This window comes from Argiope bruennichi, chromosome 6 (genome assembly GCF_947563725.1).
Source record: "Argiope bruennichi chromosome 6, qqArgBrue1.1, whole genome shotgun sequence".
NCBI lineage: Eukaryota > Metazoa > Arthropoda > Arachnida > Araneae > Araneidae > Argiope > Argiope bruennichi.
This window is the reverse complement of record NC_079156.1, coordinates 85,331,139-85,355,769: the sequence shown is the minus strand read 5'-3', so window position 1 is coordinate 85,355,769 and position 24,631 is coordinate 85,331,139. Positions and strand designations below refer to the sequence as shown.

Sequence of the window (24,631 nt, the reverse complement as noted above, 5' to 3'; positions counted from 1 at the left end):
CACTTATTATATTACACTTATTTTCAGATATATTTTTAGCGGGTATTCATATAATCATTTCAAAATAAAAGTTTAAAATTTCTCTTTATTTAAGTTACTATTTACATTTGCTGAGAACTATGGATTTAAAATTATATTTCCTTCATATCATTTCAATTTTTTAATCATCGAATTTAGCAAAGGAAAAAGTTTGTCAAAAGTCTTCGTACACGAGACATTTATTTTTTACTATCGAATTAAAATAAAATTGCTGATACTTGATTTTTGATCTTTTAGATCAGTAAGTCAGTCAGTTAAAATACACTTTACATATCATTTCTGTATTATTTCTAGTTTTAATTGAAGCCAAAAAGGCAAATGAATTGGCTGATTTAAATTCTGTAACTGACAAATAATGTTTATTAATTTAATGATGTAAAAATTTATGCTTATTCCTTACTTTCTCCATGGGATTTCCAGAAAGTTGGACTTCGCTGCAGTTTGTTCAAAATAACACGTTGGATTTAAACCTCTGTGACATAGATTTAAAAACATGGATTAAAGTACTGTCATCCTGAAAATACCGATATTTTTGTAACAAATTAATAAATGATCTACAAATGTCTCTGCCAATCTCTGAGGGAAACTAGGGATTAAAAACAAAACACTTCTCATTAGTTACTTTTCATTTTAAGTATAATATTTCTAATTATATTATGCGACCTAATTTTTGGTTAATTCTGATATATTTTAAAGGAAGCCTATTGATATAAGCTTTTTTACAAGTGTGAAAATGACTAATGAGCCCCCTAAAGGCCTCAGGGCTAATTTATTAAGGTCATATATGAGCGATCCAATCCGAAATCCAATACCGATATTTTTGTAACAAATTAATAAATGATCTACAAATGTCTCTGCCAATCTCTGAGGGAAACTAGGGTTTAAAAACAAAACACTTCTCATTCTATTAACAATCTGTCACTATCTCCCTTGGTTCTTTTCAAAATTTAGGTCAGAAAATGAAACTCAAGGTTGCAAATACGATTCTATCAATAGTTTTTGTTGATATTTGTTCTCCAACTGCGTTTTTAATTCCAGAAAACATAATTCCAAGTTGAAGTCAAGTTTTTAATGCTTCAGTTATCGCTAGAACTGGCGTTGTTAAACAAAATCTATAAAGTCTTTATAGAGAGACAAGATTGAATAAATTCCATGTATCAATCTTTTTAATGTAGTTATGTTTTCAAAAATAGATTTCTCTTATGCGTAATTATACACTATACAATGTAATAGATTTATACATTAGATTATTAATACTTCCTCATATAAAAATATTTTAGACTTGGCCATTTTGAATCGGCGTCAAAACAATATCCAAATTCTTCTGACTTAACATAGTTTCATGTGAATATGCAACTGATTGTATATTTCATTAATCTGCGTAACTTTTGCTCTGTCTTGCAGTCAGTGGTGAGGAATAGAGTTTAAAAGTTAATTATGTTTAAGGTGATTTAAAAAATGGCAGTTTTATCAAACATTTAAATAAGTTGTAGGAATAAAGTGAATTTTTAAAATTCCATTTTAAATGTATTCTTGTACTTAAGCTTCTGGCATGCATTATATCACAACATAATCTTCAAACTATTCATTCAATGAATTTTTAACCACTTTAATTTAAGTTATAAATATGCATAATCTGCATAGTATGCATATGCATTTAAGTTATAAATATGAATAATTCTTTTTTATAGGTAACGTTAATTAACTTTATGATCACACCTTTGGGTCTCCAAGATCAGCTCTTGGGCATAGTTGCAGCAAAGGAAGATCCTAATTTAGAGGAAAATAAAAACAAATTGATTTTGGAAAGTGCAGAAAATAAACGCCTCCTGAAAGAAATCGAAGATCGTATCCTAGAAGTATTATCATCTTCAGAGGTATGGAATTATTTTATAGTTGAAAATAAATAAAATTCATCATTGTCTGTTATTAAATATTATAAAGATTTGAGATTTGTTGCAAATTATTTGTTATAATTAATTTATGTAAAAAAAATGGTTATCATGAGAAGTGAAATTCTGAATATTTGTGATGAATACATTATTTATATTATACTATAAAAATATTGAATTTTTTTATATGTAGGATTGCTCTAAAAAATTTATACTTTCTTCAAATAACAGATTTTTTGATAATATTTTTGTGTTTTAAATTCTGATAAATACAATTCCTTCAAATGCTTATAATTTTTTTAGCTCTACAATAAGAGCTGTATTATGTTGTACCAAGCTGTGTTAAATCTTAAGATCATTTTCTTTTAACACTTAAGCTTTTAATTTAAACTGACAATACTCACACAGTGCTGCTTACATCTTGATGAATGTCCGAAAAGAAACTATAATTATAATAATTAAAATAAAATTAGAAATTAAATTTTATTTCAGTTTAATGCAAGCTTATTTTTCTTCATTGCAATGATATCATGTCCAAAATTGCAGACGATAAAATTACGGAACAAAAATTTAAAACGAAGGCAAGTTAAGAGAAAGAAAGGGGGAGGGGAAGGAGATAAAGAAATCAAAATTTAAATGCGAACAATGCTTTTAAAATTTTAAATTGTGTGAAACTAATTTTTATAATTCTTGGATTATTATTTCTCATTTGGTTCCCTAGCCAAATCAACAAAGAAGTAAAATTTTCTCCAATGGTGCCGCGAAAAAAAAAAAAAAAAAAAAAAAAAAGTTGAACTAATTTATAAACGGTAAACAGACTATTTCTTGCATTTTTCAGTAAATTGCTTTTATACAGTGAAAAGAAATGTCAGTAGAACAACAATTGTTTGTTTTATTCCATGATTCGTGATTTTTTCTTCTTGTTATTACTTATGACACTTGCCATAGACAAGACCGCTGACGAAGTCAGCGATTTAAGCCAAGTTTGAGCAGTAGCTTCTGAGGGTAAAGGCGCCTGAAGACCCGAGTAGAGAAGTCTGGCTTCTATCTCATTGTAAGATTACACAATCACACACTTGCTTGCACAACCCCTTTTTACAGGGGAGGGGGGGGGGCTCTTTCACACACCTCGCAGGAACCAGGAACGCCCAGAAGACGGGGAAGACGCGCTACTGCTAGGCCAGGACGCCGGCTTTCCACTTGTTATCAATAGAAACGCATAAAGATTTCCCAAAATAGAACAAAATATTCTAAACATTTTATCTATTAAATTTTAAGAGAACATTATTAGAGCATGAAAATTTCTAAAAATAGAACAAAGTATTAGATGAACATTTTTCTATACTAAATTTTAAAAGAATATTATTAGAACATTAAAATTTCCCAAAAATAAAACAAAATATTAGCTAAAAAAATTTTTTTCTATTTTAAATTTTAAAGTTAAGGTGATTTGAGGGGTGGATTATGTTAATATTAGAACTATCTGTGCATCAAATTTAATGACTATAAATGCAATAGTTCCATTTAGATACTGTAAACTCATACTCAGGTATTTTCTTTTATAAGTATAGATTTATAAAAATTTACACAAATGTAATTTTTTTCAAATTTTAAATTACTCTGTCATTTTAATTATTTCCACTTAAAACACATTGTATTTATTATGACCATTAATAGGGAAATATTCTAGAAGATGAAACAGGCTGTCAAGTCCTAACATCATCAAAAATTCTTTCAGAAGAAATATCAGCTAAAGAGGTAAAAAAAAAATGCTTCATAACTTTTTCCTAAACTGCATCTAGATTTATTATGAATTGATTTAATTAAAAAGATAAACATATGAAGAAAAATAATTTTCCGTATATTTGTGCTTTATAATTTTAATAAACTTCCACGGAAACTATTTTAGGTAATAATTACAATTTATAATAATTTAAATTGTATTGCAAATGTAATGATAAGTTATCGATACTGAAGGGTCTGAAGTTTGATACTAAAAATTTGCTGTGTATAATCTGTCAAATAAAAACGGTATATGAAAGTCTGGTGTGCACTTGGCTCTCTTGTAGATAAATGTCCTACATGTAGAAATTTGGAAAGAATGTTATCCATGTTTTCTGACCAGTGTTCAGAATTGCAAAGTACCAGAATAGCCCTCCTGTAGCTTCAAAATATGTAGGATGTTTATTTCACTAAGCTATTAAATTAAGCTAAAGCTTGTTAAGTTAAAATTCATTTATAATGAATCAGCTAACATCAAATTTTTGTGCTTTATGAGATATTAAAAACTGTTTCGATCTCTTTACAATTACATTAATAATGCATTTAAAAAAATGTTAGGACATTTTTTATTGTGAATTGTGTTAACATAAAAGTATATTTAACAAGACTTTGTTGCATAAACTTCTATAAATTTAATTAGTAAAAATGCTTTAAAATGTTTATTGCTGTTTTATTTTCATAGATAGTTGCTGAAAAAACTAAGTTAGAAATCGACGGTGTGCGCAATGGTTATCAGCCAGTTGCAGTACATTCTTCGATTCTTTTTTTCTGTATTTCCAGTCTGTGTAACATAGATCCTATGTACCAATATTCGCTGGCATGGTTTATTTCATTATACCACCAGGTAAGAAAGTTTTATATCTTAATTGGAATGAAATGCGCATGATTTATATATATATATGCCAAAATACCTGGATGGTATTTACAATTACAATATTGTTTGCAGGGTATTCAAAGTTGTTTTTTTAAAAAAAAGGCATAAAAACGTTCATTGTTTATCTCTTCCATTTTGCAAAAAAGAGAAAGCAATGAGTTAAAATAGTTTCAAATGGGACTGATAAGACAGATGAGAGAGACATGAGTCTTCTAATACTAACGTAATTTATTCGTTATCATACGTAATTCCATCGTCTCATGTGCAGAATTTCGGACATAAAAATATGAACAAATGTTTCTTTCCGCCTTTCTAATATTATTCTTTTCCTCGTGTAGTAAAGTACATGCTAACAATACCTGTTCTTAAATGAGCTGATTCTTTCTCTCTCTCTACAATACCTTAGAAAGCAGGTGCTTTTTATTTCTAACCACCTTGTATATAGGAATTAAAAAATAAGCATTTCTTTTATTTAACTGTTCTTTTAACAATTAATATGTACTTCTCCCTGTCTATCTCTTTTTTTAATCATATTTTTCTTAATCTTTTCCTTTGCCTGACTCTTTTACCCTTCTCTTCTCAGTCAATTGAAAACAGTGATGCATCTTCTGTTCTCGCAACCCGTATCAGTAATTTAAACGATCACTTCACTGCCAGTATTTATCGAAATGTCTGTCGATCACTATTTGAGAAGGATAAGTTGCTCTTTTCTTTCCTTCTGTGCATTGGCATTTTACGTGGAAGGTAATTCATTGCTTTTTTGTGCTAAATTACTCTTTTTGTATGTAGATTTAGTTGTTTTAATTGTATAAATAAATAGTCAAATATAATTAACTTTTGTATTTCTTTATTTATTAATGATCTTCAATCACTTTAAAGCAAATAGTGTTAATGTCTCTGTAGAAGTCAAAAATTATTTCCATATTGTAATTATTAAATTATAATATGGAAATAATTTATTTTATTCAGGCGTTTTATTTGGTGGGGAATTAAATTATTTTTTTTTATTTAATTAGTTATGTGTGAAAATTTGAATTGCGCGAAGGGCAGCAATAGCGTAATGGTAGCAAAAGCGCCACTGAAAAATTGCCAACCTCGCAAGGCGCCAAAGACTATACAGTGGTGGCCAAAAGTGTGGACATTTTTTGAAAGTTTCATGTTTTTCAACTTTGCTTGCTTGTAGAATATATTAATTTTCACTTAAATACAAATGTTTATATATCAAATTGAAGGTAATTTAATGTAGAATTTAATAACAAAAACAGTATTACAATATCTGTATTACAAAAAAAGTTACGCTTATTTTAGTAGAACAAACAAACACAAGTCGTTTTGAACAATGACATGTTTTGTAATAAAAGCGTACTAGCCAATCACAAAACTGTTCTGAGGACCAATCAAATGTCTGTAACTATAGTTTAGATTATTTGGATGGTAAAAGAGTTATTGTTGTGGAAATATTTTGCGGAATGATGCATACTAGTACAATTAAATAGAGTACTGCTGTTTTTTAATATTTTAAGTCCTTTTTTTTAATTAAACTAATTTTAAACTATGTCACCAACAAGAAGATCTGATTGGACATCTACAAAAAGAAGCCGAATTGTCATATTGAGAGAAAATGGCCTCTCTTATGCTGAAATTGCAAGACAAGTTGGTGGTTCAGTGACTTGTTCTGGTGTACGAAAGTTCTGTTTACGTTACGAAAAAACGAAATCAGTGGGAAATAAGGCCAAATCAGGCCGAAAAAAATGCACAAGTTCTACTGCCGGTAGAAAAATTAAACGGCTATGCCTTCAAGATAGAAAAATTTCATCAGATGCCATTAGATGTGAAATGAGTGCAGCGGGTATTGCAGTAAGTTCAAGAACAATAAGAAGAAGGTTATCAGGATTTGGACTACAAGCTAGAATTCTAAGGGAAAAAAAACCATATTTAAATCAAAAGCAACGCGAAAAACGAGTTAAATGGGCAAAAGAACACATTAAATGGTCAGAAAATCAATGGAAGCAAGTAATCTGGAGCGATGAGACTAAAATATCGCTCTTTGGTAGCGATGGTAAAAAATACGTGAGACGTAGAGTAGGTGAAGCGCTTCATCCTCATTGCATTGAAGCAACTATGAAAACAACAACAAATGCCATGATTTGGGCATGTATGTCTGCAAATGGTGTGGGCCGAATTCAAGTGATTGATGGCATTCTGAATGCCAAAAAATACATCGAAACTGTCCTGGAAGCAAAATTGATACCTTCCATCAGGGATTTCTTCACCAACAAAGCACCATTTATTTTTCAGCGGGATTCAGCTCCATGCCACACAGCAAAAGTATGCAAAGCATGGTTTCAAAATAAAGGCATATATGTATTACCAAGGCCAGGAAACAATCCTGATCTCAATCCAATTGAAAATTTGTGGCGACGTTTGAAAATTCTTGTACGACAAAAACGTCCATCCAATAAAAGACAACTTATTGAATCTGTAATTGATTCTTGGCACCATGTTATTCCGAAAGATGAACTCTAAACACTCGTTCACTCGATGAAAATACGCTGTGAAGCTGTCTTAAAAAATAAGGGTTATCCTACTAAGTATCGATTGTGTAAGTATCACTTTAAAAAAATGCAAATCTAAGATACATCTTACTAAAATTAGCGCAACTTTGTTTGTAATACAGATATTGTAATACTGTTTTTGTTATTAAATCCTACATTAAATTACCTTCAATTTGATATATAAACATTTGTATTTAAGTGAAAATTAATATATTCTACAAGCAAGCAAAGTTGAAAAACATGAAACTTTCAAAAAATGTCCACACTTTTGGCCACCACTGTATATATCAAAGCTTAGCCCTAAATATTTCTGAATGTGTGTTATAAAAAATTGTTTTATAGTTATTTTATAGTTTTATTATGTCTGTTTGATGTTGCATAACATGCTCACTTCATATCAGGTGGAGGCTAGACTTAAGTTGAAACTAATTTTTCCTCTTGGATATCCACGGATATTTCCTTGGATATTTTTCCACCGCGGGCAACGCTGTGCGGGTACTGCTAGTACAAGAATGAATGAAATAAAAACGAAATATGAATGAAATGGCATTGTTTATTTAAAAAAAAAATATCATCAAAATTATATAAATACTTGTCTCACTGATTCATTAAGAGGTAAATATCTTAAATAATTTTATAAATTGTTTGGAACAGACTGGAAAAGATTCGAATAGTGTCCATGATTTTGCTGTTTGAATAAAGAAGGGGGACATTATAAAACTTTTTCAATGGAACAAACTCGTCAAAATTGCATGATGGAAGATCGGAATTAAATGGTGTATGTTCCAACATTGTCCAAGATAAACTTCTTATTTATTCGACTTTATTTAGTGTGCGAGTGACCATGCAGGAGCAAAACCGCTTCTGAGGATACGAAAACGTTTGTACTAATCTTGCTTAAAAATCTATAATAGAATGTATAGTTGACCATCTTCTCACCATTATGATGCATAGTATAGATAGGTTAGTTTGGTCGATTATTGTATATACTTCCATCCACGCCAAATCTTCAAGTTGACAATCTTTTGAAGAAGCCTGATTCCTCTCCCGAACCATGTTCAAAATAGCCTAGTGCTTGTCGTCATCACGTTCTAATATTTTCACCGTACACTTCTTCATTCGCCAATGCCATTCTTGAAATTCAACACTTCTCACAATTAAAATCGAGTAACATCCCATTGCTCTTTTTTAACCGAAAACAGACTGAAGACATAGATGAAGCAGTAACTGAGTGCATGCTTGTCAATATTGTTGGTTGATAAACAGTACATACCATGTGGTTGCATGCGATTATTTTGATGAAATGTAGTTCCGTTACGCAATAGGAGTTGTCTTTGTAATTTCCTTCCCTACCTCTACATACCGTTTTCAACTTGAACTTGAAAGAAGTAAGATATTGGGATTTATAGCATCAATGGCTGTTATCCCATGTTTCCAGATGGAGAGAGCAAAAAAAAGTTTCATCAATAAACACCAGAGAGCGCGCACACACACACAAAAACAGACTGAAGTTTCAGTCAGTTAACAGTTACAATAAAGCCGTTCCGCTGATGCCATTTAGTATATATTCGGGAATTCCAGTGGAAAGAAGAGGTAAATAAGATGGAGCGTTCCCGCAACACGGAATGGTGATAAAGAAAAGAGACTTAAAAAAAAAAGTTTGAACAGAATGTGGTTAATAAAGTTAGTAGATATTGAAATGCTTCATCGCTTGAAGAGAAACTTGCAGATTAGCCTTGTTTGCAATTGTTTTATCCAAAACATTTTTGAAGGAGATATCTTGTTTATCTAACTGTAGAAAAATCCACAATTTGTCTCTATAATATGTATACTTTTTGTACGAGAGAATTATGTGTTCAATATCATTATATGAACACACACACACACACAGATATATATATATATATATGCGTTATATGAACCAATATCATTTCAATATGTTATTACATTCGTGACAAAGGAGGGGATCATTATGGAGATTAAAACGATTCAACAGTCCTGGTGTTATAATTGTTTTGCTGATTAGTCTGGCCAAGACAACATCTTCCCAGCTCTTCAAGCGAAGTTTTTGTGGGTTTATCAAACATTAAGAATCTATCTGTCACAATTTTCCCAAATAACACCGGTCGAGATGGGGTTGTCAAGAATTTTTTTCTAAGCTTAAAATTTGGACTGCGCACACGGGATCCGATGTCGTGAAAATGATCTTTCCCTGCCTTGTAAATTTTAAATTCAAAATATTGCTGTGCCGATTTATGTTCTGTTTAATGTAGGATCGGATAAGGAGTGGGTTCAATCGAGGGATTTTAGATGCAGCATCTTTGTTGGACACAATTATGTTTATTTCCTCATATTGTCTTTGGCCAATACGGATAATGAGTTCGTTAGTGGATTTTCCACTCTTAAAGAAATTTTCATTTGAAGTATGATGCATTTTAATGTTTGCCGAAGCCTGCATTTTTGGATCAGTATCATTTTCAGGAGACGAGTTCGAAGCGATAAAAGCTGGGTGACTCAGTCTTAAATAGTGAAGACGTTGCAGCTCTTCAGTAAATAAATATAAATACAAGAAATTAGAGCCAAAAAAGCTTACCAAATGTCCAGAAGTTAAACACGAAAAGGTGAGCGAAACAAAATTAATTAGAAAAAACCAAACTTTGGTAGCACATCGACCTTCCAGAGTCGACCTAGGTAAACATTGAACTTTAAGTTACAAAAAAATACTACGTACCGTTTTCTCACATTTACACAGAAATATACCAAATTATAACTACTGTTTCGTTTTCACTTGATCCGTCCTTCTAATAATATTTTAGAAACTGACTAGCTGACCCGGCAAACGTTGTTCTGCCATATAAATTATTTCAAGTGAATATTTTGGTTGTTAGAAAATAACGAAAGTATTGTAAGTGTTTGGGGATGGCATCCATGACAGAAAGAGGAAGGGAGCGCTGTAGACGATGATCTCCGATAAAAACAAAAAAAACACCAACCATTCATTTTCTCAATACGATGTATTTCATTAACGTAACGAACATATACATTGTTTGATCTCTTAAAAGTTAAACGTAAAGTGAAAAAAAAATAATATATTTTTTTATCCTAAAGTATAAAAATGAAATAAAGAAAATCAATATTCATTTCGAAGTGCAATTCAGTGTACGATATTTTTTCTCAGTCCGTCTTTAGCCAACACAAATAAGCTCGATGGTTTGCCCATGCGAGAACATGCCACATATAATTGTCCGTGTGAAATGGTGGTCCCAAATCTAAGCCGCAAACAGACATCGTTTGACCTTGCGACTTATTGATTGTCATTCCGAATGCCAGTCTAATAGGAAATTGAACGCGTTTGAATTCAATTGGCACGTCTGTGAGAATCATTGGAATTTGTGGCAGCAAAACATTTTCCGCTCAGAATTTGCCATTCAAAATGGTGGCTTTGATAAAATTTTTCATCAATTTTTTAATGACCAATCGCGTGCCATTGCACAGCCATGGTGGGTTCAAATTCCGAAATAAAATAACCGGAGATCCAACTTTCAGTCGTAGAAGGTGTGGTGACATGCCTGACAAATCCAGTGAGTTCAAAAACTCTGCTGGACAATTTACAGCTTCGTTAGCATCTCAAACTGTATCGATCGAACTGTATCGACTGTATATGATATCAAGTCGCTTGTATCTTGAAGTTTAAATCATCGACGTCCACATTTTTGGAGCCAAATGGGTCTTTCTTTCAGCCACGCATGGTTTATATATTTTGTGCGTACATCGGGAAATATGCGGTCAATGAGAGCGTTTTGCGAATCAACGATAGTGCAGAAATGAGTGGGCAATTTTATGCATCCAGTATTTTCATAGTACATTCAACTTTTCCATCGCCGATATCTAACAATTTGTCAAAGAATGTGTCAGCAGATAGATCTTGTAGAATTTGGACGCGCATGTTTATTTTTAACTGGACTTTTTCAACAAGCATTACGCCACAGTGGTGATGATTTCAAGCAAGCGTTGATCTCATCAGTGAACGTGGATAGGAACCCCTAATTACCTAGCGTTGCGAAATATACTTCACGACCTATTCTCATACCTACCAAATACACATAAAAAGTTTCGTGAAAATCGGTCGAGCCGTTTTGGAGGAGTACGAACACAAACACCGTGACACGAGATTTTTATATATTAGATAATTAATTTATTAAAGAAAATTGGGGGATTATTTGTAACGCAATTTACATTGATTTGTTTACTGTGTATTTTATGAATAGAAAACCTTTTTCCTGCTTTTATTGACAAGCGAAATTATTTTGTTCTTTTTTCTGTAAATATTTAATTCAGGTTTGTGTATTCAGTAATTCGTAAAATAGGATAAAATGTAGTTTTCTTTTAAAATAGATTTTATTGCAATGTATTAATTTTTACATTTTGCTATAAATATAATATAGATACATTGATTCAATTAAGGTATATTAAGAATTAAGATTATTTCTTTTAAAATATAATTCTTTAACTGGTTTTTGCTTTCATTTTGCGCTTGCATATATGCTTTCTTTTTGTACAATTTTTAAAAATATTTAATTGCATTTATTTCTGCATGTTTAACTCTACCGATTTGAGATCAATATGTTTTTTTAAAGATGTGATATTATTTATATATCTTTTTTTAAGTGATTTCAGATCTCGATTTACTACTTCGAATGCTTTCGTATGCATGAACTTTTTGGTCTACTATACATTGTATATTTCAGGGGTGAAGTGGATGAGGAAGTATGGAGATTTCTATTAACCGGTGGAGTTGCATTGGAGAATCCTTATCCTAACCCTTGCCCAGAGTGGCTTACAGATCGAGCTTGGTCTGAAATAGTTAGAGCATCCAGCTTACCAGAATTGGGAACTTTAAGAGAGAGTAAGTATATTTTAGAAATTTTATACACATTAAATTTCCACTGCACTGAATGCGAATCATAGAGTAAATTTTCGGATACTGAAGGCATAATCTTCAATTAACAGAAAAAGATGGCATTAATGAATAATTTTCGTGCAGATATAATGAACTCTCGAATATCGTATTGCTGCTTTCAAAAAATTATAACTAGTTGACTACTCCAACCTGCTCTGAGGCACACAAAAAAATATTTAGACCGGGCCAACACACCAGCATTGGCGAGACCTGTGGTTGAGCTCTAAGGACTATGATTGGCTATGGTATAACTCCTCCTGTGGGAGATACCTCCCATCATCGGTAGGGGTAGTTGACACCACACCATTTCTGTAAGCACCCAGGTAGCGAGGACCAACCATCTTACAGGAAGCTTTTCATGAAAAGCTTATAAGCCAGTGAACAACTACGCTGCATGAGCAATTGCTTTTGTATCGTGGTCATGTTACTGGGCTGCAAACCACAAGGTCCCACGTTCTATCCTCGCGCATCTCAATCCTCCACATTGGTGACCACGGACGATGAACCTTCAACCTTCGTACAGCTGTTGTGGCGCCAACTGCTCGCAACCAAAGTCGTCAAACTCGCTTAACGCAGCAACCAAAGTCGCCAGACTCACTTGGCGCAACGGCATCAGCAACCACTCACCCACACATGCTTGCCATAACGCTTGGCGCTACTCAAATAAGTACAGGCGCATTAGAATCAACAGCTAATACATCACCACTCAACAGCCATATCGTTCGTCTCACTTCCGACTCACTGGAGGGAGAGTCTGTGGTGAATAGCTTATAAGCCAGTTAACAACTACGCTGCACGAGCCATTGCTTTTGTATCGTGATCATGTTACTGGGCTGCGAACCACAACGTCCCACGCTCTATCCTCGCGCATGTCAATCTCCACACATCCTTAAATCCGAAGTGCTTGTGTTAAAAATAAAATTAAAAACTTCAATTACATTTACATTATTTCCATTACAAAAACTTCAAATAGTGCTTTAATACTTGTGTTTTCCTGTTGAAATAGGCTATCAATTTATAAACATCATTTGTTAAGTAATGGGTTATAAATAACGTATAAGACCCCTATCAAGGCCGTATTATCACCTTGGACCCCACGACTTTAGTGTAATGGATGGCCCCACGACTAATTTTGTGATTTCATTTGATTTATAATGTTCATACGTTCAATTAGAATTAAAAAGTATTTAAATTGTAGAATTTGCAAATTCACTTTGCAAACAAGCGTGATCCTTCTTTTTAGTAGTTGACTGACTGATTTCCGTGTCAATAGCTCTGGCAAACGTCTTTTTTTTTTACTATTTGAAAGATGTATTGTCATTTCTGTTAATCAAAATAGTTATTATTTGATAACTGCTAATATAGATATTCACTAAAATTAATTTTTTAAAAAAAGAAAGAATCGAGTTTTGGAAGTTGTGGAAGGGAAGGGGGCATTGCTTAAGGGCCCTTTCAGAGTTTAATCCAGTCTGTCCTCTACTATAAATAAAAATTTTCCAGTTCCCTTTCTCGTGCATTTTAAAGATTATCCCTAGTTAACATGCCACCCAGTTCTTTGGATAATCGAGTGTTGAGCTGTATTAGAGTTCTTTTTAATGACGTATATGTTGCATAAAGTGTATTGATTTAAAGATCTAATATACTTTATGGCCCTCCATTTTTTTTTCGAAATATATTAATAAGCAGTTATAAAATTTTCTACAGATTTTTTAAAGCTGTCATGTTCTTATGAATTCATTTTTTCTGAAAATATTAAGAAAAAAAGAAAGTTTATTATTGGCAGAAAGTTGGCTCGAAAAGTAACTATTATATAATTTAAAATGCATACTCGTGAACAGTTTGTTTTCATAATTTTTACAGGCGTTGAAAACGATGTATCTGGGTGGAAAAGCGTGTATGATTCTCTCAATCCTCATGAAATGGCATACCCTGCTCCACTTTCAACGCTGGGCGGTCTTTATAAAATGGTAGTATTGAGGTGTCTCAGACCAGATAAACTCATTCCTGCTGTTCAGGTAAACCTTTTTTAATAGTCATAATTTATTTCAAACTCTATAAATTGGGGGAAAAATTATAAAATTTCCTTAATAACTGGAGCTTTTTTTTTTATGTTTAGCATTAACAAATCATTTTTTTATTAGAAACATTTTTAACTGGAAATTTAATGAATGATGATTTATATTACTATGTTCTATTCAAGATTTTTAAAAAAAATCTGATTTAATTTTACTATTTCCCGCCGAACAATGTATTCGCTAAACAGGATAGATCATATAACTCACTAAGCAGAACGTCTTTTATCCATTTAACTGCATACAACGCATGGTCTTAACTCCTGATTAAAGATATTAAAAATCTCTCATAGTAGTAAAGTTTTGAATATATGTTCAGTCACTTAACAGGCCTCCTCAAGTTTTGAACTGTTATCATCAGGTACTTCAACATTACTTTATTCCCTAATCTCATTTCAACTGACTTTTTTCGTGGTTAAAGAATTCGCTTAATAGGCAACGATTCTCAAGTTCCAAAAAAGTGCAGCAACAAATGGTGCTACAAGATAAAGTATCAAAAAAGTCTTTTAATCTGAGCATGCGTATTTATATGAATGATATTAAAGAATATATAGTTACAATGCAACAATACGAAAGGAACATGAAATAAGCAGGTTCTCTCAGTATTCTATCTTCTGTAATAACTCTGAACCGCAGATTTTTTTATCGTAATAATATATCTTATTAATGTATTAATTCAAAGCTTTCTTATAAACTTCTGTATTTTACTTAAATTAAAATAGTGTGATTTTCTTATACACTTTTTTTCAGAATTTTGTATTAGAAAACATGGGACAGTTTTACATCGAACCACCAACTTTCGATTTAGTGGGATCTTATGATGACTCAAATTGTTGCACTCCTCTTATTTTTGTGCTGTCACCAGGAGCAGATCCAATGGCTGCGCTTCTTAAGTTTGCTACAGATATTGGTATGACAGGAAATAAGATCCAGAGTATTTCGTTGGGTCAAGGGCAGGTAATATTTCTCTTGAATCAATATTAATCGTATGGGCAGCAATTAAGTTTGCCAAAGCAATTAAATTTCTTATTGTTGATACATTTAAATTATCTCTGCTTTAAATTCATGTTGTTTCTTCAAAACTTATGGTATAGGCAGTAACTCAGGATTATATCATATTATTACTTGTTTGTGTGCAAATATAAAGAACTGTATTTGAATAGATCTTTAAAGATTGTGTTAAAAAAAAAACATTTTAATTTTATGTGATTAAAAGGTTACATTTTACTCAATAACTTATATTTTCACTATTATAATTTTTATTATATTTACAGAAATAAAATAATATGATTACAAATAGTTGATTATTATTGTTTGAAAATATTTCTAATATTAGGCTTTTTCCTTCCTTCATATATTATGTTTAATTTTTTCTAATTTGATGTCTTTTCTTACTAATTTTTATTTTCATGTATTGATTAGTTTTTACCCCTTATTAAATTTATTACTTTTGAATCTGATTTATTTTTAAAATCTGAATAGGAGAAAAAATATTCCTATAGATATTTTAAAAACTTATTTTATATTTTCTCAATTTTAAATCTATATTTTTAATCTTTGTTTTTAAAAAAAATTGTGAAGAAAATATGAAAACACTGTTTATTGTTCATCTATTCTGAAATTACATAATCTTACTTAATAAAGAATATGAAAAATGTGCATATTTTTAATTACATAAAGATAAATAAGAATTTAACATATTTTCTGTATGTTTATTACTTTTATACCTTTCCTGTTTAGTCAATTGTTTCATTTTGATTGTTTTTATTTATGTCTTCATTTTATAGTTTTTCTGATTCACATTTGATATAATTTTTAGGGTCCTATTGCCAAGGCGATGATCGATAGAGCTTTGCAAGATGGTTCTTGGGTTGTACTGCAGAACTGTCACTTAGCGACCAGTTGGATGAATACACTAGAAAACATATGTGAAGAGGTGATGTTATTTCGATAGAATGACTTATTAGTAGTATATATACCCACGCATGATTTACTTCTTCTGTTATTTGCCAGAAAAATAATGCATACAGCAATCAGAATTTAATTGATTCTATATATCAAAGAGATATACTTCATTTTTTAATGCAGTCAAAATAAGAATAAGAATAATTTTGATTTTTTTTATAAAGATAAGCATAAAGTGATATAATGATCTCTTTACGCTTATCCAGTCAATATTCACATTCAAAGAGCAAAACTATTTTTTTACTCTAAATATTCCATTCCCCATCTTCAAACTATTCCTCCTCTTATAATCATAGTTGAATTCTCTTAAAGCTACATTTCGATTATTTTTGTATGTTAGTGGCTAGTTTGTAATTTTGTCTTATTTTTCCATAATATATAATTATCAGTGGGAGAGATCTAAACAAAAATTTCTGGCATACTCTCTAATAAACTTTTCATGCCAGAGAACACCTTAAATGATTTTGGCGGACAATAGTTATGAAATATTAACCTTTGGCGTGAATTTAGCAGTTTTACTGAATCTTAACTTGGCGATTAGTCCTTGGAATTTGTTAATAGTATCCAAAAATCGAATTTGCGCTTTAGACACGTTTTTCTCAACCCAATGAAACAAAAAATTTAGCCAAAATTGCACTTGTAGTCATAAAATCCCATACCAAATTTGATATATTTAACTCCTTGCGTTTTTGAATGATCGCGTTTGCATTTTTCTGAAAGTACAGACCGTCAACCCGTAGTTGAATTTGGCTCAAAATTTGACAGTTGTCTACACAGTAGATGTTAAATCTGTGTACCGAATTTTACTCTCTTCATTTTGTAATTATTGTGTTAACTTATTTTCGAACAGGCGGACAGACTGACTTCCTCTGAACTGATTTTACACAACTTTGATAGAAATCTGCAGTTTTTAAGACTGTATACCAAATTTCAACTGCGTTTTTTGAGTTATCTTTGTCAAAGACAGACAGGCGGATATCTTTTAATATGTTTTTGAACTCCGGGGCGTCTAAAAATGAAGCTTCATAAAAATCTCGAGTTCTAATTTTTTGACGATTACTGTACTTTGTCTATGCTACGTATGCCAGAAAATAAAAGGGAAGACAAAAAAAATTGGTTGGATTGTAGCCGAATGGCTTAAGAGTCATATTTTGTTAAACACTTTTGAATAAATGGTAAGAAAATGAAAAAATATATTTTATAAAAGCAAAAAAAGATGGATTTTGCGTTTATTTGTTTCATATAAACAAATTTGAATACACATTCTGTTTCACCAATATACTACTAGAAGGTTTTGATTTGATATTTTTTTGGATAAATTATAACTCGTGAAAATTATGAATTTTTGCATTTTTATTACCAAATATTTTTCTCATTAAAAATTATTAAAATGTTTTTATATTATTGCAAGTTGTTTTGAATTTCATATTTACGATGTGTCTAATGTATTTTAAAGAAATATTTCCTCTGATTTAAAATATCAGCTGATATTTGGAGTGTTGGAGAACAGTTGATATTCAAGGTTCTATATAATTACTAACATAGAAATATTTTGTTAAACTACTAAATGTGTTGTTTTATAACAGTGAAATGTGTTGTATTGCTGCTAGTTCCATTGAATATTAATTATTACCCATTTTTTTTATTCCAGTCGATTTATGTTTATTATTATTATTTTTACATGAGTTTGAATCATTTCTTAAATATAGATAAAGCTAATATATACTAAATAATATTCTTTTTTTTTTTTTAGGAGATTACGCCTGACAGGACTGATATAAATTTCCGTTTATGGTTAACAAGTTACCCATCTGATACATTTCCTGTATCTATTCTTCAAAATGGTAGGGTGTATACATTAGATCTTATATAGTAAAATTGAAATATTTTTTTTATTAATTTTGTTAATGGAATCTCAAATTTTAATAGTTACTTTTCATTTTAAGTATAATATTTCTAATTATATTATGTGACCTAATTTTTGGTTAATTCTGATATATTTTAAAGGAAGCCTATTGATATAAGCTTTTTTACAGGTGTGAAAATGACTAATGAGCCCCCTAAAGGCCTCAGGGCTAATTTATTAAGATCATATATGAGCGATCCAATCTCAAATCCATCTTTTTATGAGGGTTGTGATAAAGTAGGTGTGCTCATTTTTTGCTTCATTTCATTAATATATAGATTTCATTTGTGGTGGTAGTTGCATGTGGTTTATATTTGCTATCAAACAGTAGAATTATACACACAAAAAAATTCTTGTAACTAGTGTCTTAATTTTGATTGTTATTTCTACCTTATCCAGCCAGCAAAATGGCATAAGATGTTATTTGGATTGTGCTTTTTCCATGCACTTGTGCAAGAGAGAAGAAAATTTGGTCCTTTGGGCTGGAACATTCCATACGAATTCAATGAGTCAGATCTAAGGATCAGCATGACTCAGCTTCAAGTGAGTCATTTATGTTAGTTTAATTTTAGTTAGTCATTTTAAGATGTATTATTTAAGATTATTGGCAAAATTTATGTGTTCTGTATGCTATGACTTTTGTTTTAAAATAACTTTTAATATAACTTTTAAGTATATATATATATATACATATTCATGTTATCATTAATTCAATAATAACAATAATTCAGTTTATGGCTAATAACAGTAATTCAATTAAGGCTGCTCTGATAATGAAGATATTTTATGCATTTTTTATAGAATTTTTTTCAGATTTATTTATTATGAAATAGAATCATGTAGTATAAAGAAGGTATAATGTTGATGCTTCTGAAATAAAAAAGTGTAACTTTGCAAAAAAAAAATAATAAAAAAAAAAAATCATAAACTCAAATATAATTGCTAATTTTTTTTGTCTCTATTTATTATTATGCAGATGTTTAGCAAGTGTAAAGACTAACACAAAACATTGTCTCAACATTTGGATGAAAAAAAAAGTTCATGTCAATTAATTATAAGTAAATTTGGTTATTCGTTGAAGTATAAACCTAATATTTTACAAATTGGAAAATTTTTTTTAAATTCTTACTTAATAAATAAATTTTATGTTTTAATATTTCAGGAATATTATTTAATTTCCTTAAATGAAAAGCGTTTTTAATCGACTTTAATTTTAAAATATTAATATTAGTAGTTATATATTCTACTTATCTTTATTTTTGCTTCAATAACAATTTATCATGTATTCGAAAGGTGAACAAATTTGTCATTCTTAATACTTTAGAATGTAACAATCTAAATGCCTAAGGAAAAATTTCACTACAGTTATTTGAGATTAGTAGAGCAGCAATTAAATTTTTAAAATATCATCTATTGTTAATAAAATAAGATATTTTTACATTCTGATTCTGTCTTTAAATTTCTACAGTAAATTTTAAAGATGTCCATGCAAAATTATAAAATTCTTCTAAAAATTAAAATTTTTTAACGATTAAAAACATCTTGTTTTCAGATGTTCTTAAACGACTATGAAGAATTACCTCTGGATGCGTTAACTTATTTGACTGGAGAATGCAATTACGGCGGAAGAGTAACAGACGATAAAGATCGACGACTTTTACTATCCTTGTTGTCTATTGTGTACACTCCAGAAATTATCACAGTGAAAAACTACCAGTATGTATCTCGTTTTGGGACATAATAATCATGCAACTTTTGGCCAAATGATTAAAAATTTCATGTCATTTAAAAAATATATAATTTTATTTTTGGCAGATGACAGATATATATACTATTAGCTTTTACCCGCGACTTCGTACGCGTGGAAATAGATTGGAATTTATAGCATCAATGGCTTTATCTTTTGTTACTCCGCATGCGTGAATTTTCAACGCCAATTGGGGCAACACAAATGTATGAATTTTCTACGCCAGTTGGGGTAACGCAATATAGATTATAAATTTTTAATTTCCTTTATTCTGTTTTATTTCAATTCAAAAGTACTTCAGAATGAATCCGAAAGATCGATTAATTCACGATGTTTAATTTCAAATGTATCGAACACTAAGAAAATAAACAGAATCATTTGAAATAATAGTCAAAATCATGTTAAGCCTAATCTCATTGGCGTGCGAAAAAAGAAGGGAAAAAAAAAAAAACTGAAGCTTTGCTCATTTGGCGATTTTTGGCGGGAAAGTTAGTTTTTAATTAATAAACAATTAACCACTCAATTAAACGGAATAAATAGTAGCCTATGTCCTATTCCAGACTATAATCTATCTCTCAGGTAAATTTCATCCAATTCTGTTTTGCCGTTCTGGCGTGATTGATTAACAAACCTCCATCTATCCATCCAAACTTTCACATTTATAAGTAGTATAGATTCACTTTTTATATATATTATTTTCCCCACCGAATGAACCGAGTAATAAGGTCTCGGTTTGGGGCCTGGTAAGTTACAGGTTCAAAACGCGATTCCACCAAAGAACCTACTATGCCCAGCTCTTAGAAAAGGCCTTGAGCAGCAACCGACAACATCTACATTACCTTCCAGTCTGCAAAAAGACCTTGAATTTCTAACATCGTTACCAATCGTTCGGTCGTTAAAGTTTTTCAAAATTATTTCTGTTTCGACCTAAAATAACTACAATGAGCTACACGCATGAAATTTTTCTGGGTTTTTTTTTTTTCGAAAATAATTAACTAAAATAGTTAATTAAGTCAGTACCCATTGTAAGGCAGGTGCAACATAAATCCATTAAGTTCTCTATTTCCCCATAAATAATCAAAATATTATTTCTTTATTAATAATTCGATCATAACAATTAAATAAATAATTATACCAAATTTCATGATGTTAGAGCTTTATGAGCTCGTCTAAAATAGCTCACTTAATTTTAATCTTTCCCTTAAACTTACAAATTATAATTGCTATTCCAAATTATGATATGGAGGTGCTCGTAATCACTTTGTCACACCGTGGAATTCTGAAACATCACGACGTTGCTGTTGCCGAAGAATCACCGTGTAGGCGGATCTGGTGCACGCTACATCTGTCGGGGCCAAATGTCCTCCTGCTAGAAAAGGTGGATGCTAACTCAGGTGCCTTCCTCGTCATCTGGATTCATTTCAGAATTACAAGGTCCGTCCTAAAATAGCTCTATTGTTACTTTAAAATGGAATGATAATATAATTAAACTAAACCAACCAATGAACTGTTTTTCACCAGCGCACTGCATTCTCAACAAAATGTGACAATTTGCTTTAATCTTTTCCATTGAAGTTTGATCATATTTTACAGATTTTCAGAAAGTGGTATATATTACATACCCGATGATCTCGAGCGAAAAGATGTCGTCGAGTATATTCGTAGTTTACCCATTAACCCTAATCCTGAGGTGTTCGGTCTTCATGAGAATGCAGATATCACTAAAGACAACCAAGAAACACAACAGGTATATTACTTTTCCTAAATATTTTTCACAGAAAATATTATTTATTGAAGTTTTATCAAATATAACTTTTAATAAATAAGGTAATATCCAATGGAACATGGGTCGATGGAAGCAGGGATTATAAACAATGTGAGTATGTAAGGCCCCACACCACTGACCGATTTTGCAAAACAAGCAAGCACTCTGTTTTGTTTTTCGTTGTTTTTGTTGTCTCTTTTAATCAGAATTTACATACATTTGAGAACTATTACATGATTTATTTATTTATTTGGTATTTTACATCCATCAATCTTAATCAAAATAAGATGCTTCGAATCTCACTACCCTTGCAGATATCTAACGTTGCCTACGTAGTTTTCAACGTAATCGAAAGTAGCATTATTTCTCCTAAGAATCATTCAAATTTTGTCATGAACATGGATCATCGTATATTATTATGATTATTATTCGGATAATATTCACAAATTAGCTGAAAACAATAATTCTCAAATATTTTTCAAAAAAATATTACATGAACTTATTTATTTAATGACATCAACAGTCGAATTTCTCATACGAACGACGTGTTTTCCACATTTCGTCTTCCTTTTGAAAATTATATATACTTTTATATGTATACTTATATGTATTTATGTATACTTATATATATACTATAGATTTATTAAATCACAAATTTTAAAAGTTTACAGTGACTTTTTTTTTGCACTTATTTTTCTATATCGTGATTTATGTTTGTTTCATATTATTATGCTTATTTGTATAGAGACATACTTGAAAATGACACTTTTCAAAATTTAACTTGCAGTATAAGTTAACTTTATCTTTTAATTTGAGCTTTCATCAACATGATGGCAACACATAGATAAAAACTAACTTTTCCTGTGCAGATTGAATTCTATTTATATTTTGTGCGAAATAAATTGTTGGAAAATAAAATTCCTTGTAAGCTTTTTTTAATTGATTAAAGCAGAAACTTAATTTATATACTAAAAATTATTATAATCAAAAAGCTGATTTCTTAAATTTTAAAATGAGGTAAAAATCATTTTTGTACTATAATATTTTCGGATGTATCATAGAAAAATGCAAAATTTTCGCTTAATTTTTAATTAATTAAAATTTTAAAGGAAATTTTCTCTGGGGTGCATATTCTTACCTTCCAAAGTATATATATATACCAAGTTTGATAACTTTAGATCAAACATTTAGGTTATAGAACTCCAACACACACACAAATACATATTCATCTTTATTATAAGTAAAGATATACATTAGGAAAATATATGCCATTTTCAATATCGTCAGAAATCTTCTCCTAGAAAGTGACATTAGATGTTTCGAAGAAGCCGAAAGTTTTTCTTCAAGTTATTGCATCATCTTAAAACTTTCTAATCTTGTCTGCTTATTACCATATTTTAACTCCATTTTAATCAATTCTGTTTGAATTTCTTTTACAAAAAAAATATTGGTTCCAATTTCTTTTAGGAAAAAAATATATAAAAATGTTCTTTTAAAATTACGGCCCACAAAATAAAATTGCAATTTATGATTACTAATTTCCTTATTTATTTTTGTAGCTTTTAGATGGAATTCTTCTTACTCAAGGAAGGTCGGCCGGTGCCGGAACGCAGACATCAGGAGAAATGATTTATGATTTAGCGGAAGACATTCTTAGAAAGTTGCCTCCTAATTTTGATATTGAAAAGGTATTGTGCCTATTGATCAGTGAAACAAAAATGAAATATTATTTTTAAATGTATATAACTTTAATTGATAGGTACATATATTGCATAACTGAATCAAACCTGGCATGCTGGGCTCTGTCAAGATGGGATTTAAACTGGATTTAAAGGGAAACGCATTATAATTGGTATGGTTGCTTGGTTGCCATTATTTAATAAATATGCAAATCAAATGAATTTATGAATGCAAATTTTCCATAAAACTGATCTATTTTATGGTTACATGAAGCATTCCTTGAAATGCGTAAGGTCATTTTAAACTAAGGAAAAAAATCACATAATTATTAATAACATTTGCACATATCAGGTGACACATCTGCGCAAGCATTAGTGAAATGTCGTTTAAGGTCCTGCAATGCTAGCGGAGGAGTCGCATATATCTGCTTTTTAAGATATCCTCACAAAAAAGTCAGATCAGGCTATCATGGAGACCATTCTAGGTATCCATCCTATCCGATTACAGGATACTAGAATATCTCCATTGGATACTGTACTTTCATGTCGTGTGAGGAAAGGCGTCGTCCACACGTTTAGGAGTTGAAGGAATACCAGATTCTCCACAAAATTGGAAGTTATGTTCCGCAGTTTAGTTCTTCAATTAACATACTTTTGTAAAATAAGGATAAATGTGCTTGATTTTGTAACTTCCTGACCAAACATTAATCGATTAACGCATTTGATGCTGAACAGCAATGTCCAATATTCAGTACACTGTCTATTGTACATTTCATTAAGTGGAAAGAATGCCACCACGCTAAGCTCTTTAATGAAAACTTTTCATGCGGCTGTGTGTAAGTTTGTAGATTTCTGTGTAATTGTAAAATAACAATTCTGGAATAGAACTGATACTTCGTAATAAATTCACAGCTAGAAAAACTGCAATAGAGAATCGTTTAGAAGTGGCTGAGAATCAGATGCATGGTTGAATTTTGATTCGATTTCAAAATTACAAAGCCAAAATGCAATCTTTCATTTTTGACAATAATTGCAGTTAATAAGACAAAGAACTACAATTTAAAGGTAATTTAGGTCTTACCAAGTAAACTAAATCTCATTTAGGTCTTAGGTTGCCAGAAGAAGGCATTGAGAACAGAACTGGGTTCAAAGTATTCAGCACCATGTATTTAATTATATTGGCGTCTTTCCTCTCTTTATCATGTTATATATTAATAATATACTTTATCTTTAATAGTGTAAACATACACAAGTATTTTTTTTCTGTGTAATATATGTTTAAAATATATTCGAAAATAAAAGAATCATATGGGGTTGAAAATGATAGACTTTGTGGGATGAAATGTGCAAATTCAATAAGGAAAATCGATAAAATTAATGTTATTTTTCAAGGTT

At 30.6% G+C, this 24,631-nt stretch overlaps 1 protein-coding gene across 1 annotated transcript in view; it reads left to right on the top strand.

The window, feature by feature from the left end:
- The window catches only part of LOC129971809 (dynein axonemal heavy chain 3-like), a 131,362-nt gene that overhangs the window by 81,483 nt on the left and 25,248 nt on the right, over window positions 1-24,631 (top strand). The window contains exons 56-69 of the mRNA XM_056085785.1: window positions 1,731-1,916; window positions 3,609-3,689; window positions 4,396-4,557; window positions 5,171-5,331; window positions 11,891-12,048; window positions 13,963-14,117; window positions 14,925-15,131; window positions 15,994-16,110; window positions 17,893-17,983; window positions 18,176-18,282; window positions 18,445-18,588; window positions 19,598-19,761; window positions 21,386-21,539; window positions 23,117-23,245. Of these exons, the coding sequence (XP_055941760.1) occupies window positions 1,731-1,916; window positions 3,609-3,689; window positions 4,396-4,557; window positions 5,171-5,331; window positions 11,891-12,048; window positions 13,963-14,117; window positions 14,925-15,131; window positions 15,994-16,110; window positions 17,893-17,983; window positions 18,176-18,282; window positions 18,445-18,588; window positions 19,598-19,761; window positions 21,386-21,539; window positions 23,117-23,245 (2,016 nt within the window). The remainder of the gene's footprint in view (window positions 1-1,730; window positions 1,917-3,608; window positions 3,690-4,395; window positions 4,558-5,170; window positions 5,332-11,890; window positions 12,049-13,962; window positions 14,118-14,924; window positions 15,132-15,993; window positions 16,111-17,892; window positions 17,984-18,175; window positions 18,283-18,444; window positions 18,589-19,597; window positions 19,762-21,385; window positions 21,540-23,116; window positions 23,246-24,631) is intronic.